Here is a 14,933-nt window from a genome sequence, read left to right on the forward strand (position 1 = left end):
TTCTGGATTTTTGATGGGCTCCCTTCATGCCGGAGAAAAAACTAAAGATGTTATAGCTCATTGCTTACAAAATTTTGCCACTGTGGGTGTTCCAAAACAGTTAAAAACAGATAATGCCCCTGGTTATACTTCTACCTCTTTTAAACAATTTTGCTCAACATTTGGCATTACTCATATAACAGGAATCCCATACAATCCACAGGGACAAGGCATAGTTGAAAGAGCTCATCAAACTATTAAAATGTACTTATTAAAGCAAAAAGAAGGAATTGGGAAGGGGTATATATTCCCCAAAGATAAACTTAAAATAACCCTTTTTACTCTAAACTGGGTTAAAATATTTGGATTCATCAGGACTTAGTGCTGCGGAAAGGCATATGTGTCCAAAAAATGTACATAAGCCCAAGGTACTTTGGAAGGATATTCTAACAGGACAATGGAAAGGTCCTGACCCAGTAATTGTCTGGAGTCGGGGGTCTGTTTGTGTGTTTCCACAGGGAGAACAGCAGCCGATTTGGATTCCAGAGAGATTAACCAAGGTCCTGACCCAGTGATTGTCTGGAGTCGGGGGTCTGTTTATGTGTTTCCACAGGGAGAACAGCAGCCGATTTGGATTCCAGAAAGATTAACTAAAGCGATTTCTACAGACCAAAAAGAAGATGATTTGGCTCAAATCCATAACAACTGATATCCAAAACTCCAGTTTGGCTATTCTTACATCTGCAACAGAACCAGGATGCTTTTTTCAATATCTATTTTATTATTGCCCTTTGCCATATCATGAAGTTCTATTTTGTTTTTTGAGCTCATACAGACCTAGGTTAATGTTTTGCTGATCAGTTCTATTTTTTGACTATAGAGTTTTTAAACATTGCAATGGAGATTTCACCTGTAAAAAGTTATAAGGCCTTTACTATAATGTTATGTGTTGTATGTATTATGTTATGTGTGCACACTTGTGTTTTGTGTTATATGTTTGAATGTCCATATATCATATATGATGAGCGCTCATGATAAAATGGATCCAAATATTTTTTTTTCACGTGATTTATATGGTTTAATTTATATTGGGTAAACAACTGTTGAGGATTGTTTTAATATGTAAACAAAAAAGAAGGTTAACAGATCTGTTTGTTTACTTTCACCTTTCCTTTTCATTATATTTAATAATTCTCTTAAAGACAATGTAAATTGTTAAGAAAATTGTTTTCTTTTAGTGCCTTCTGTAATGTTACATAATTTTTTCTTTAGCCATTATTGCCAGAATTCCTATCTTCATCCCAGTGCCGGTGAAGACAATGTAAATTGTTAAGAAAATTGTTTTCTTTTAGTGCCTTCTGTAATGTTACATAATTTTTTCTTTAGCCATTATTGCCAGAATTCCTATCTTCATCCCAGTGCTGGTGAAGTCAAAGATAAAACCAATCTACAGCTTCTACAATAGCCATCACTGAACTGCTTGCAGAATTTGCCTGGACACATTGTGAGCTCACCTGTATGCATTGTGAACTATCTGTTGGTGCAGCGACTTGTGGTAGTGTTGGGGTATTTTTGCTGATGATGTCACCGGTGGTACAATTTTTCAAAGGAGCCCTCAATTGGCTTTATGTCATGGCATTTTGCATCCTCCTCTACTAGTGATGGTCTAAAATTTGGGGGCCAACAGAGGTGAGGCAAAGAACCTCACCCCCCCACTGGTGCAAAGGCCTATCCACAAGTATAGCTGTATGCTGGACGGGTAGTCAGTGACGGGTATGATCCAATTGCAGTGGTACCAACCTAAGACAGGAGGCTGACGCCTAGAGGTCAGTTCATCCGATGACGGGTAAGGACCATATGTTGAATTGGACTGCCTAACAGGCACGGTCCCTAAGCCACATGCTTGTTGTTTAAACAGAGAGGGGGAGATGTTGAGAGCCACAGCCGAAGGGGCCCCAGCAAACTTCCAGCTGCCAGCAATCTAGCTGCCGGCTGATGATTGGCTCACAGCGGCCCCAGCAACATCTAGCTGATTGGCTCCTCGGCCCCAGCAACATCTAGCTGATTGGCTCCTCTGCGGTGATGCTCATTGGACTGTTTCCCTGCCCTTTCAGACCATGGAGCTGCTCATTGGGGGACTTTTTGGCTCTGCCCACGTGACCCAGCCAATCGGCCTCAAGAGCAGGAGGATTGTGGGAGGTGGAGAGAAGCTTGTGGGGGGAGAGACAGGCTTGTGGAAAGCCGGTGGTGGCAGTTGAGGCTCTGAGGGGTTTTTCCTGAGAGGCTGTTTGTTTGGCGTGTTTGGTTCTAAAAATAAAGTTAGTTTCTTTTGACAAGTGGCTCCTGATTGTGCCCAGCCAGACTGCGGCAGGAGACACCTTCTGGACCTCAGCATGTGGCCAGGGAACTAGGTAGAACATGGTGATACCTCTGAACTGAAGAAAAGGAACTTGTGGCCAGGGAGGTAGAGGCAAATGTGGTGAGCAGAGTATCAGAGAGAAGAGACTTAGGAAGAAAGAGAATCCCACAAATCTGCATAAGATCAAAACTTATTGAACTGTATGCTTCTGATGTGTCAGTCATATGTATATAAAAAGAATATGTAGATTAAACCTCCATAAAGTGGATTTTAAAATGCATAAACAATTGTTAAGGTAAGAACAGAAAACATGTGTAGCCTTAAGTCTATTGAAGAAAATTAATTCATTACCAAAAACTTCCCATCAAAAAAACAACAACAAAAATAAAACTACAGGTCCAGATGATTTAATCGTGAATTCTATAAAATATTTAAGGAAAAAGTAATAACAATATACACCCACCCAAAAAAATGCTCTCAGAAAACATAGAAAGAAGGATTCTTTTTATGAGACTAGTCTGTTGACTTATAACCAAAACTCACAATGACATTACAAGGAAAAGAAAATCATAGATAAATATCAAATACAGAAAAGAGGATTTAAAAGGTCCATTTACTAGTCCAAAACCAATATAATTTGCCACACTAACATAATAAAGGATTATAAAAACATACGACCATCTCAATATAGATGCAGAAGAAACATTCGACAGGATTCAGCACTTATTTGTGGTCAAAACACTTAACAAACTAAAAGTAGAAGAGAATATTATCACCCAGTAAATAACTCATAAGAAAAATCTGCTGCTGGTATAATAGTTAACAGAGAAATATTGAGCACTCCCCCATGATCAGAAAGGAGGCAAGTGTATCTGTTTTCACCACTTCTATTAAACATTTTCCTAGAAGTTCTAGCCAGTTCAATATGGCAAGAAAAAGAAATTAAATACATATAAAGATTGGAAGGGAAGAAGCAAAAAATGCCTTTATTCACGGAAGACCTAATAATTTATGTAGAAAATCTGTTTTAGTGCCTTTCCCCCCCTAGTACTGAGGATTGAAACTAGGACCTTACACATGGTAGGCAAATGCTTTACCACTGATCTATATCTGCAGCCCCTGCACAGGAAATCCAAAAAACACGATAAATAAGCTACCAATACTAATCAATGAACTCAGCAAAGTTTCAGATACAAGGTCAATATTTTAGAGTCTAATATATTGCTATATAGCAACAACAACAAAACCAAGAAAATTAAATTTTGAAAAGAAACTCATGTTTTAAAAAGCACCAGATGTACAAATATTTAGAAATGAATTTAAGAAAACACAAGCAAATCACCTACTCTGAAAATTAAAAAACAAAATTAAGAAAAATTAGAAGAGAGCTATACCATGTTCATGAATCAAAAGACTCATTAGTAAGATATCCATTCTTGGGGCTGGGGTTGTGGTTCTCAGTGGTAGAGTGCTTGCCTTGCATATGTGAGGCACTGGGTTTGATCCTCAGCACCACATTAAGTAAATAAATAAATAAACAAATAAATAAATGTATTGTGTTCATCTACAACTAAGAAAAAAATTTTAAAAGGTATCCATTCTCCCCAAATAGGTCTATAAGTTCATCAAAATCACAATTATTTTACAATCCCAACAGATACTTTTCTATAGATATTAATAAGTTGATTGTAATATTATGTATAATTGCAACAGAATCAGAATGCTCAAAAGAGTCTTTAAAAAGAAATTATAATTACATATAATTTTACCCATGAGAACAGCCAAAATTGAAAAGATTAACAACACCAAATGTTGGCAAGAATGGGAGCGATTGCGACATACTTTATATGTGGGGGAATATAACATGGAAAAATGCCTTTGGAAAATAGTTTGGCTCTTTCATATAAATTTAAACAACCAATTAAAAATGGGCAACAGTCTTGAACAGACATTTCAGAAAATAGAAGAATAGATAATAGAAGAAGAGCTGGTAGACACATCAAAGAGGCATACAAAAAAGATGCTCAACATCATTAGTCCTCAGGGAAATGCAAATTCAAAACACAATGAGAAACCATTTCAATACCCACAAAAATGAATAAAATAAAAAAAAGATTGACAGTTCCAAGTGTTGACAAGGAGGTGGGGCAATCAGAACTTAAAAGCCATTGGAAGATGCTGGTAGGAGTGCAAAATAGCAAAAGCCACGCTGGGAAACAATCTGTCTTTTTCCTCTAAAGTTAGATCTAGACCTCAACCTGACAAAATAGTGATCACTAATCCAATAAAATAATACCCTGTGAAACAAAGGAATAAGCCACAGATGTACATGTAAAACACGAAGCAATCTAAAAAACCATTTAGTGAAATAAACCATACATTAAAAAGTACGATTCTAGAGAACTTTATGATTCTATGTATTCAACAACAGGCAAAGCTGATATGATAGAAATCAAATCTGGAATTCTTTGGGGTGGGAATTTTCTGGAAGTTGAGAAATGTGTATTCATTTACCAAAACTCATCAAATGCACACTCAACATCTGTGCATTTATGTGTATGTAAATTTTATCTCATCTTTCAGAAAAGTAACATTATTTTTTAAATGGAAGCAACTTAGGAATTTTATAATAGAGATTTAATTTAGTTCATAAATGATTACCCAAATCCTACAATTTGTAGAATTAGTACCAAAATTCTATAACCACCAAAAATGATGCTTCGAAGGCTCTCTGTTGGTAAGAAGAGGTATTCAGGGAAACCTATGTGACAAAAGAAAAAAAGTTCCCAAACCACATTTACAATACAAGTGACGTAAGCACAGGAAAAGGGCTACTTTTCACCTAAGGGAGGCTCCCAGTTACCTTGAGAGGGGTATGACAATTCCAGATGTTTCCATTTTTTATATACTGAACATGTACCGATGACCCTTAACTCCTTGACTTGTGATGGGGATATGTCCTGATAAACTTATCATAAGTTGAAAATATCACAAATAAAAAGTGCATTTAGTACACCTAACCTACTGGCCACCATGGCTTAGCCTGGCAACATGCCCAGGACACTTAGGTTAGCCCAAAGTTGGGAGAAATCATCTCACACAATATCACATGCAATTTATTGAATATGCATATAAAAAAAAAAAAGCCAGGCACACACCTGTAACCCCAGTGGCTCAGGAGGCTGAGGCAAGAGGATCACAAGTTCAAAGCCAGCCTCGGTAACAGCAAGGCACTGAGCAACTCGGTGAGACCCTATCTCTAAATAAAATACAAAATAGGGCTGGGGATGTGGCTCAGTGGTCAAGTGCCCCTGAGTTCAATCCCCGGTAACCCCCCTCCAAAAAAAAATACCTCAAATGCTGGCTACCCACACATTGCACATTGTAGAGCCTCAGTTGTTCCTGCCCTGGTCACATAGCTGACTGAGAGCTGGGACTCACTGCCACAGACTCCAGCGCAAGGAGTGGTCTTATGGCAAATCCCTAGACCACGCAAGATGAGACCCAAATTCATAAGCACTGAGCGACAGTCCTAGTCCTCAAAGTAAGGTTTCTATGGAGCATGCCACTTTCACATCTTCAAAAAGTTGGAAAATTATTCTCATCATCGTAAGTCAGGGATCTATACTTCCGTTCATAATAAGGAAAAAATGATGCCTAGATACATAGATAAACACAGATACAGCTGACCCTAACGGCACACGGTGTTATGTTCTACAAAGTCACAGCAAATACTGAGTTAGCGAATACCGAATCTTAGAGTTGGACTTCTGAAAGTCCCCAGCTGCGACCTTCCTCGCCAGCTGACAGTCACAAACCCTATTGTGCGTGTGCTTCTGTTTCAAGGCACCTCATTTAACACCTACTGTGGGTCCACGGACTTTGACCTGGTGGCCAACAGCACCATCGTGATATCTGAACAAAGCTCAGCTCCTATAGGTCTTCTCCTCGAGGCCCGCGGCACCTTCTTGTACTTAGGAACACCACATAAATCACCACGGAAAAGGACAAAATGTGGAGAACGTATCACTAAATAGGACACTCATGTGTGAGAACTGGAGCAAGAAAGCAGAGGTCGCATCATTGGCCTCTTTGGGACACAGGTGGGTGGGGGGGGCTCCGTGTTTTCACTGTCTGTCCACGTCGGGAGTGACCCACTGGGAGCACTGACTTGAGGGCCACAAATGCATTTTAGCAAATAGGTGAATGAGGATTTTCAAATCAGCATGGAGCTGATCTATGAAGGGGAGCATCCCCAGGCCCCAGACCTACACCCAGGGAAGGAGTCACATCTGAACCATAGCAAAACTCACTGGGTGACTGGATGGCCCCTCGTCACCCCTCAGGGTTTCCAAGAGAGGTACAAATGACAGCAAACATGAATGAAGGGTTAGGGCCCCCAACAACCATGTTAGGAATGTACCCAAAGTCCTGGGTGTGGCCTTGATTTAGGGTGCCATCTTTATTGGTTCATGTTTGGAAACGTAAAATCTTTTTTGTTTTTTGACCAGGGATTGAACCTAGGGGTGCTCAACCACTGAGCCACATCCCCAGCCCTTTTTTATATATTTTATATTTTTTTATATTTTACTTAGAGACAGGGTCTCACTGAATTGCTGAGGCTGGCTTTGAACTCGCGATCCTCCTGCCTCAGCCTCCTGAGGTGCTGGATTACAGGCGTGCACCACAGCCCCTGGCTGAATATAAAATCCTTCCAAGGGCTTCAGGAGCCCGTCCCACACTCCACCCAGGCCCACAGGGCCCCTGAATTCCTCAACGACCAACTCCCCCAGCTGGGGATGTCACAACCTCCTGACCGCAGCTGGGAAGGCACCCTGAGAGGCCACCCTCGTCCCCCATCCCGAGTTGGACACTTGTCCCAAAGTGGGTGAGTCTGGAAGGTTCCTCAGCAGGGAGGGGCCCGCCGTGGCTCTGAGGCTGATTGTCTTGAGACGGGTGAGAGGGGTGAGAGGGGCAGGCAAGTCCTCACAATTAACCCACAAAACCGGGCTGTGTCTGGAGCGTGTTGATGATCGACATAATGTGGTCTGTCAGATAAGAACTTTCTCCTGGAGGGGAACCAAGCCCCCAGGGGCCTTTCACAGGTCCCACCCCTTGGCCCTGCCCCCTCTATGGGGTAGGACAGGCCCACAACCCCACTTCCCCGGCTTCCTGTCCCCGTGCTCAGGGCCTCTGGAGCAGCAGCCAGGGTTGTGCCCCGTGGTCCTCCCACCTGCCCAGAGTGACCTGCTGCCCTTAGCCATTCAGCCCCCAGTGATTATCCAAGACGGCCTAGCCTTCCAATGTCGTGGTAGGGCACCATCTCATGAGCCCACCCACGTGACAGCCAGCACCTGGAAGACTGCTGCTTGGTCTGAGTTGTCATTCATTAGGAATTTCATACAGCGCGGACCCTGCAAAGTTGGATGTCAACCTCCACAAAACTGGCGAGAATCCGGGGGTCTCAATGCAGTCGAGAGGATAACTCCAAAGTTCTGTGCCTAACAGGTGGAACTTGGTGACTTTTTTTTTTAATATTCTTTTTTAGTTATCAATGGACCTTTATTTTTATTTATATGTGGTGCTGAGGATCGAACCCAGGGCCTCACACATGCTAGGCCAGTGCTCCACCACTGAGCCACCACTCCAGCCCCAAACTTGGTGATCTTATTTAAGGTCCTTCTTTTATATTGGCTGACTTTAATCTTTTTTTCTTTTTTTGCTGCAATAAACCATAAACAATGGGCAGATGGGTAGACGGGAGGAAAGATGGTCAGGTAGGTAGATGGAGGGATGGATTGGGGGGTAGATACCTTAGCTTCTCTGATCTTTCGAATCAGCTTCGATATACTGCTGGTTCCTTCAAAGAAAAGTCACTATCTACTTCCATGAAATTTATGATGTAAACATTTTGAGACGTGAAGACTTCCCTCGGTAGTTTGTTCATTGGTTCAATAAAGAGAATCTCAAGAGAGGTTTTAAAATAGGATGCCCCAGCCCCGCAGTGGTCTCTGGGGGAGGAGGAAGGGCCCCAGGTGAGCCAGGCAAGGTTACTCTCAGAACTAGCCCATCCTGCAGGGTGGGGTGACATGGGGGGTGGCAGACAGGAGAACACGGGAGACGCTGGTGATATAGAGTGACAGGACTCGGGTGGAGTTCTGAGCCCTGGAAGCGGAGATGAGCCCAGGCCCTTCTGATGCTAAGAGAAGCCCTCCAAAAATAGGCCTCGGTGGGAGGCGCCCAGAGGGGCCCACCCCACATTTTGCTGGGTGGTGCCCAGCACTGCTCCTGCTGTTGACCGTGGCAAACGGCTTGGAAGTTACTTAAGGGTAAAGTGATAACCTTCCTAGAAACACCTGCCCCCTCACCCCTTGTGGAATCCAGACAGCAGGTCCTCTCTGTTCTCTTGCCTCTGCCCATGGCCGTGGCACTGACAGGAAAAGCAGGTCCATGTCCTGCCCTGGAAGGTCTCAGGTGTCCACAGGAACATGGTGGGAGCGGTGGTCATTCAGCACCTGGGGTACACTGGGTCCTGTCCACCTGGGAAGCCCACATCCTCACACCTGCTCACCTCCTAAGTCCCCCTGGGGACTGGCCCAGGTCAGCTCTGTGCACCCCAACAAGCACAGACAGCTCCCCCATCCCAGGATCAAGCACTTCAAAACTCAGGAAGGGCCGCACCTGTGGACCCCTTTATGTCCAGCTCCTTCCTGACGCTCTGCTCCGGGCCACGGGCCCTGGAAGCATCACCATCATTATGACTATTGCCATTTCCCTTGCTGTCATCTGTAACCCAGTTTTAGGTCATTTACAATAAACGCACAGGCAGCATCAACCTAACTAGAGAAATTCATAATCCGTTTTCAGCTACATGGCTGCAAGTTTTTCTAACCTTCAGAAGGGGAGGTGTCTGGAGGCTCTCAGATTCCACCAGCCACAGATCAAAAAGATTCAGAAAAACAATCGCGTCTTTAAGGAACATGTACAGACTTTTTTTCTGTGCAGCCCAATAACTATTTGCGTAGCTTCAGGCATTATGAGCCATGTAGGGAGACTTAAAGATACAGGGGGAGGGGTGGGGCCTCTGTGCATATACTGCCCCATTTAATAAGACCAGAGCACCCAGGGATTTGGGAATCTGCAGAGGATCCTGGGAACAACCCCCACCCCATGGATCTAAGAATGACAGTATACACATATTTTAAAACAGAAGTTAGGCCAGGCGCAGTGGTGCACGCCTATAATCCAGTGGCTCGGGAGCCTGAGGCAGGAGGATTCCAGAGTTCAAAGCCAGCCTCAGCAATGGCAAGGCGCTAAGCAACTCAGTGAGACCCTGTCTCTAAATAAACCACAGAATAAGGCTGGGGATGTGGCTCTGTGACCAAGTGCCCCTGAGTTCAATCCCCAGTACCAAAAAAAAATTTAAAAATAAACAATAATAAAACATAAGTTAGGAGCTGGGCATGGTGGCACACACCTGTAATCCCACTAACTCAGGAAGCTGAGGCAGGAAGATCTCCAGTTGGAGGCCAACCTGGGTAAGTTAGCAAGACCCTGCCTCAAAACACAAAATGAAAAGGGCTGGGGTTGTGGCTCTGTGGCAGAGCACCTGGCTCCTATCAGTACAAAAAAATAATGATAATGATAATAAGTTAAATAATAAAAAATGAGACAATAATTTTGTCAACAAGTCCACATGGAGGATAACTATTGTCTCCAAATACAAAACTGACCACTGGGCCTCCTTCCTGCTGGACTAACTCTATGGGGAACCGGGTGACTGTTTTTCCTGTTGTGAGTGTGACGGGGACCTGCCCTGCCATCCACCTCTGACCCACCTGTGGCTCTTTTCAGGTCACCTGGGCTCCAGAATCAGGCCGAGCTGGGGCCCCGGGGTTTGGGAAGGTGCTGGTCTGGCCCATCCATCCGTCCTCCCTCTGAGCACCCAGGACAGCTAGCTGAGGCCCATCTGCAGCTGTCCCCCAGGTCTCCTGGTGTTTGCCTCATTCTACAAAATCCGTAGCCTCAGCCTGGTGGCCCTGGTCTGCATTTTCTCAGACCCACGTGCCCACGGAGCCTGCCCCAGACCTGGGCTTGGCGGAGCCGGGGAGGTAGGAGGAGGCTGTAAATCCAACCCCTTTACCCAGCCCGGGCTCCGGAGGCTCCTCCAACTCTCACCTGGGTGGTACCCTGGGAGGACCCCCTCGTGCCCAGGGCAGGGTGGGCAGCTGCACCCTGGCTGGCCAGTCCAGAGTGTTGAGGTCAGTGTTGGGAAAAGGAAAGAATTTCACATTAGAAACCACCTGTGGAAAGCCAAGGGCAGTGGGGAGCAATGCCCACGGCCCCCACGGCCAAGCCTGGCCATGCCCTGTCCCCCAGGCGCCCCGCACCCTGGCAGACTTACCCTCCTCACAGTTGCTCCCGGTAAAGCCAGGGCAGCACCTCCACTCCAGCGCTGTCACCGTGCGGTAGGACACCCTGTACGTGGGCCTGATGAGAGCCCTGTAACTAACACAAGGACAGTGTCACTGAGGCCTGCGCTCCTGCCCGCCTGCCCCCAATGCCTCCTGCAAAGACCGCCCAGGTGGCTTTTCCCACCCGAGGGTCTGGGAGGCTCCCTGGACAGTGGACCCATGGCCCTGGCTCTGTGCACGTCAGCTATGTGGCCCCAGGCAAATCACCAGCCCTCTCTGTGTCCGCTGCCATCTAAAGGGTCTACAACTCTCCACATGTAGCCTCCTCTAGGGGGGCAATGCATATGACTGAGCAAGATATGAGTAGGGAAAAGGGTCAGACCATCAGGACCTGCAGAACTTCAACCACGCTCAACCCCCAACTCCACCCCTTTACCGATCGTTATTCCCTTTGCTTGATTCACCCAGTGAATACCTAAGGAGTGTCCTCTGGGGCTAGACTGCAGTCACAGACATAAAACAGGCATGTGGGTCACAGTGGCACTTGCCTGCAATCCCACCAGCCCAGGAGGCTGAGGCAGGAGGATGACAAGTTCAAGGCCAGCCTTACCAACTTCATGAGGTCCTAAGCAATTTAGTGAGACCCTGTCTTAAAACCAAAAGGGCTCAGTGGGTAAGTGCCCCTGGGTTCAATCCCTGGGACCAAAAATAAACCCCACGGTGCTCATTCTAGCAGAGGCCCTCTGAAGCACAGCAGTGAGACCCTCCCAGCCATAAAAAAAGTTTCTGCTTTTAAAAAAATTTTTTTAAAAACCTTAAAACATTTAAATTTAAAAATTTAAATAAAATTAATAAAAATTAATTTTAAAAAAAGAAGAAAAATCTCCTGGAAAATATTATGTAACCCCTGGGTGGAGTTTCCCCCGACACCAGTTCAGAAATTCTCTCACAAATCAGTCTGATACTATTCTGTGAAACTCCCCAGAAGAGCGAGTGTGGACTGACAGACAGATTTCAGGAGGACCCTCGACTTCGCTCGGATCATCATGACTGTGTTGCTGGATCGTGCCGCAAAATTTCCTCTTTAAAACAAAACTTCACGACCCCCAAAATTGAAATCTGCTGACCCGGAGCCCCCCATTGGGTGTAGGGAGAGATGACTGACTAACGGTGGCAGCCGCGTGCCTGCCCAGAGATGCCCTGGGAGCCGGGGACACGTCTGAAACCGGACTTTGGAAACCACAGCACAGATGGTGGAGAATCCCGTGGCGCTGGCTTCCCCCCGAGGACCCTCTGAGCTGTTCCACAGGTTCCTGGCAAAATAGCTCCAGGAGGCATCTTCTAGGGGACCTCGGAGGCCACTGGTCATCGGGTACAGGTAGGGAAAGGACAGGAGCGGGGGACAGGAAGGCGTGGGAGAGCCACAGCACCAGGTCACCCCTTCTCAGCCAGGGACCTGGGGACGTATGGTGGGTACATGAGCCTGGGTCCAAGGAGGGCAATGACACGAGTGCTCCATAAACACGCTCACACACACACTCGCCAACGCTCTTGCGCTCACATACGCTCCTCACACTCACGATATGCAGGACACTCGTGTTCTTGCACAAGCACCCGCTCTTACACCAATACTCTCAGCTCACTCACACTGCGTCCACATTTGCTCACCTGTGGTTGCACATTTATGTGCACACCCTGTGCACACACTCATGCATGCACGATTCACATTCACACAATCAAATAAACACTCGTGCACATGCATTAACACAACTCACCGCTCATGTTCACGCTCTCACGTGGCCACACACACTCACTTGCCCTCTTACACACTCACACTAGCACACTCTCAGAACTTGCACACCCATGCATCCTCCTCATGCTCACGCCCTGCCTGGGGCCTGACAGGCCTCCCTGCTCTGTGGCAGGATGCTAACGTGGGTCCTGTCCAACGGCCTCCCCAAGCCTGAGAGCCACATCACGAGTGCCCCGGCCCAGGGCAGGGGCAGGGGCAGCCAGGCAGGAGTGGCCACCGCCCATGAGGCCAGGCCACCCACCTCTGCCAACACTGCTCCAGGCTGCATAAAAGAAAGTGAAGAATTCATGGTGGGGCAGGTGCCTATCCCCAGTGGGGGGTCTCCTCGGGACACATTGGCATGCATCCTTCTTTCCTTCCTCTTTGCATAAAGCACAACACAGTCCCCTTAAAATGAATCAGACGCTTGCGTGAAGGGGCCAGCTGGGCAGTATCACCCTCTGCCGTCTGGCAAAGCTGTGAGTGGGTCTGATGTCGGCCCGCTGGGGGGCCCCAGCCTCTCCCGGAGGGAGCAGGACTTGGTGGTCTTAAGAGGGGCTCTTCACGTGAAGGCCACCTGGAGCAAGGTGACCCAGCAGGGAGGAGGATCCCTGGTAAGTTGGAGGCCAAGAGCAGGTCACGAGCCGGCAGCCAGGGCAGAGAGTCTTGCAAAGGGAAGTGCCCAGGCTGGGGGGGGGGGTGTGTGTCAAGCCTGGAGACTCAAGAACAGCCCGAGAAGCCACCCCCAGGGGCCCACCACCAGGTGACAACAAAGCCACGAAGGACCTCGCCAACTCTTTCCTCTGCTTGGCCCCCTCCTGCCCCTAATCAGTTTCTGCAAATGAGAAGTGAAAACTGAGAGAAAAGGACCCATGACACCCTTTGCTACTGCAGGTCTCCAGCCAGAAGAGGGTCCAGCTGCAAGAGGGGAGAAACCTTAATTTAGATAAAAGAGGCAGTTTCTTGAAATAAGATGAACTAAGTGACTAGAAAATCTTCAGACTCTGTCCAGGGTTGATGTCCAGGGCAGGGGAAAGTGTCATTGATAGTTCTCAGACTGCTGGTGACACCATCGGGTACCTCCCATGCACAGGCAGGACAAGCCGGGCAGCGGGGACAGGAGTCAGCTTCTGACTCCGCCCCTAATTCACTGTGCTAACGTGCACGGTGACCTCCCTGAGCCCCTTTCCTGGATGAGGATACTGTGGGGACCCAGATGCCGGGGATGAGGCTTTGACAATGGAGACGGTTGCTCAGACACAGATCTGATCGCATCCCTCTGAGTAGCCTCACAGTGGCAGGGAGAGAGTCCAGGCTGCTCAACCACATGCACCAGTCCTTCCAGGTAGGACAGACCCCTCTGCCCTCTGTGTCACATGCTGTCACCCTTCAGCCCTTGGGTGATAATGTGGCAATAATAATAGACAATGAAAAATAGATGTCCCTGAGCCCTCAGGGAGTGCCGGGCCCCAGGCTGAGTGGGCTACACCGTTGTCATCCATAACTTATGGATGAGGAAACAGAGGCACAAAGAGCTTAAGGAACTTTCTCAAAGTCTCAAATGCCGAAAGGTGGGGGAATAAGAATCAGTCCAGGCAGAATCAGTCCCACGCCCAGTAACTTCAATTTGTCTTTGTTCAGTGAAAAGGAACAATTTTCTTTCCAATACCCGTAGGAGAACCCCAACATTCCAAAAAAGCTCTCTTCCTGTCCCTCCTTCTTGGGTTACAGCCCTGGTCTGTGCCCCTCCAGGACCCCAAGGCTGTGGAGGAAGCAGATGGACCACAAAGTGCAGGTGCAGGACCCACCAGTAGGTGGCGCTGCTCTACCAGCCCAGCGGGCCCAGGCTCAGCCTAGCAGACCCTAGGGTGCCACCAGGGTGCCACCAGGGTGCCCAAGACAGGTTCATCCTTGGTGGTCCATCTCCTAGTCTGAGCAAGAACCTGAGGGGCCTTTGCCTTCCTGCCTCCACAAAGAACTGGCTCGTGCTGTTGGGGTCCAGTTGGCAAACTTTCTAAAATGCTGATTCAGTTTGCTGACAGCTATATCTCAAAGTTTCCATGATTACCGCACACTAAAGACCAAACCCTTCGGGTCAGATAACAAGGCACGGCCTACCTTCTGACCCTCACCTCCTTCCGCAGTCACCAGCCAGGGCTCCTACCACCGCCACACAACAAAAAGCCCAGATGCCCTGTGCTCTTGCGGCCACCATTGCAAGTACAAGCTTCTCTGCTGACATTCTTGTTCAAGTCTTTATGAGAACACATTTCTATTTCTCTAGGGTATATGCTTAGGAACAGAACTGATGTGTTTCCTCCTTTTTTGCTGCCTGAGAAAAATCTCACAGAGCCTTCAAGTTGTGTCCCAGATGGCCTCTCCTCTGTGA

At 47.0% G+C, this 14,933-nt stretch overlaps 1 protein-coding gene across 2 annotated transcripts in view; it reads right to left on the minus strand.

Moving 5' to 3' along the window:
* The window catches only part of Col26a1 (collagen type XXVI alpha 1 chain), a 133,558-nt gene that overhangs the window by 70,503 nt on the left and 48,122 nt on the right, over positions 1 to 14,933 (minus strand). Inside the window, exon 3 of one of the 2 annotated variants that reach the window (XM_027952988.2) lies at positions 10,743 to 10,840. In XM_027952988.2, coding sequence (XP_027808789.1) covers positions 10,743 to 10,840 — 98 coding nt within the window. Of the gene's footprint in view, positions 1 to 10,742; positions 10,847 to 14,933 lie in introns of both variants that reach the window. The other variant, XM_071605348.1, reaches the window with a different exon arrangement.

Source organism: Marmota flaviventris, chromosome 19 (assembly GCF_047511675.1).
Source record: "Marmota flaviventris isolate mMarFla1 chromosome 19, mMarFla1.hap1, whole genome shotgun sequence".
Classification (NCBI taxonomy): Eukaryota; Metazoa; Chordata; class Mammalia; order Rodentia; family Sciuridae; genus Marmota; species Marmota flaviventris.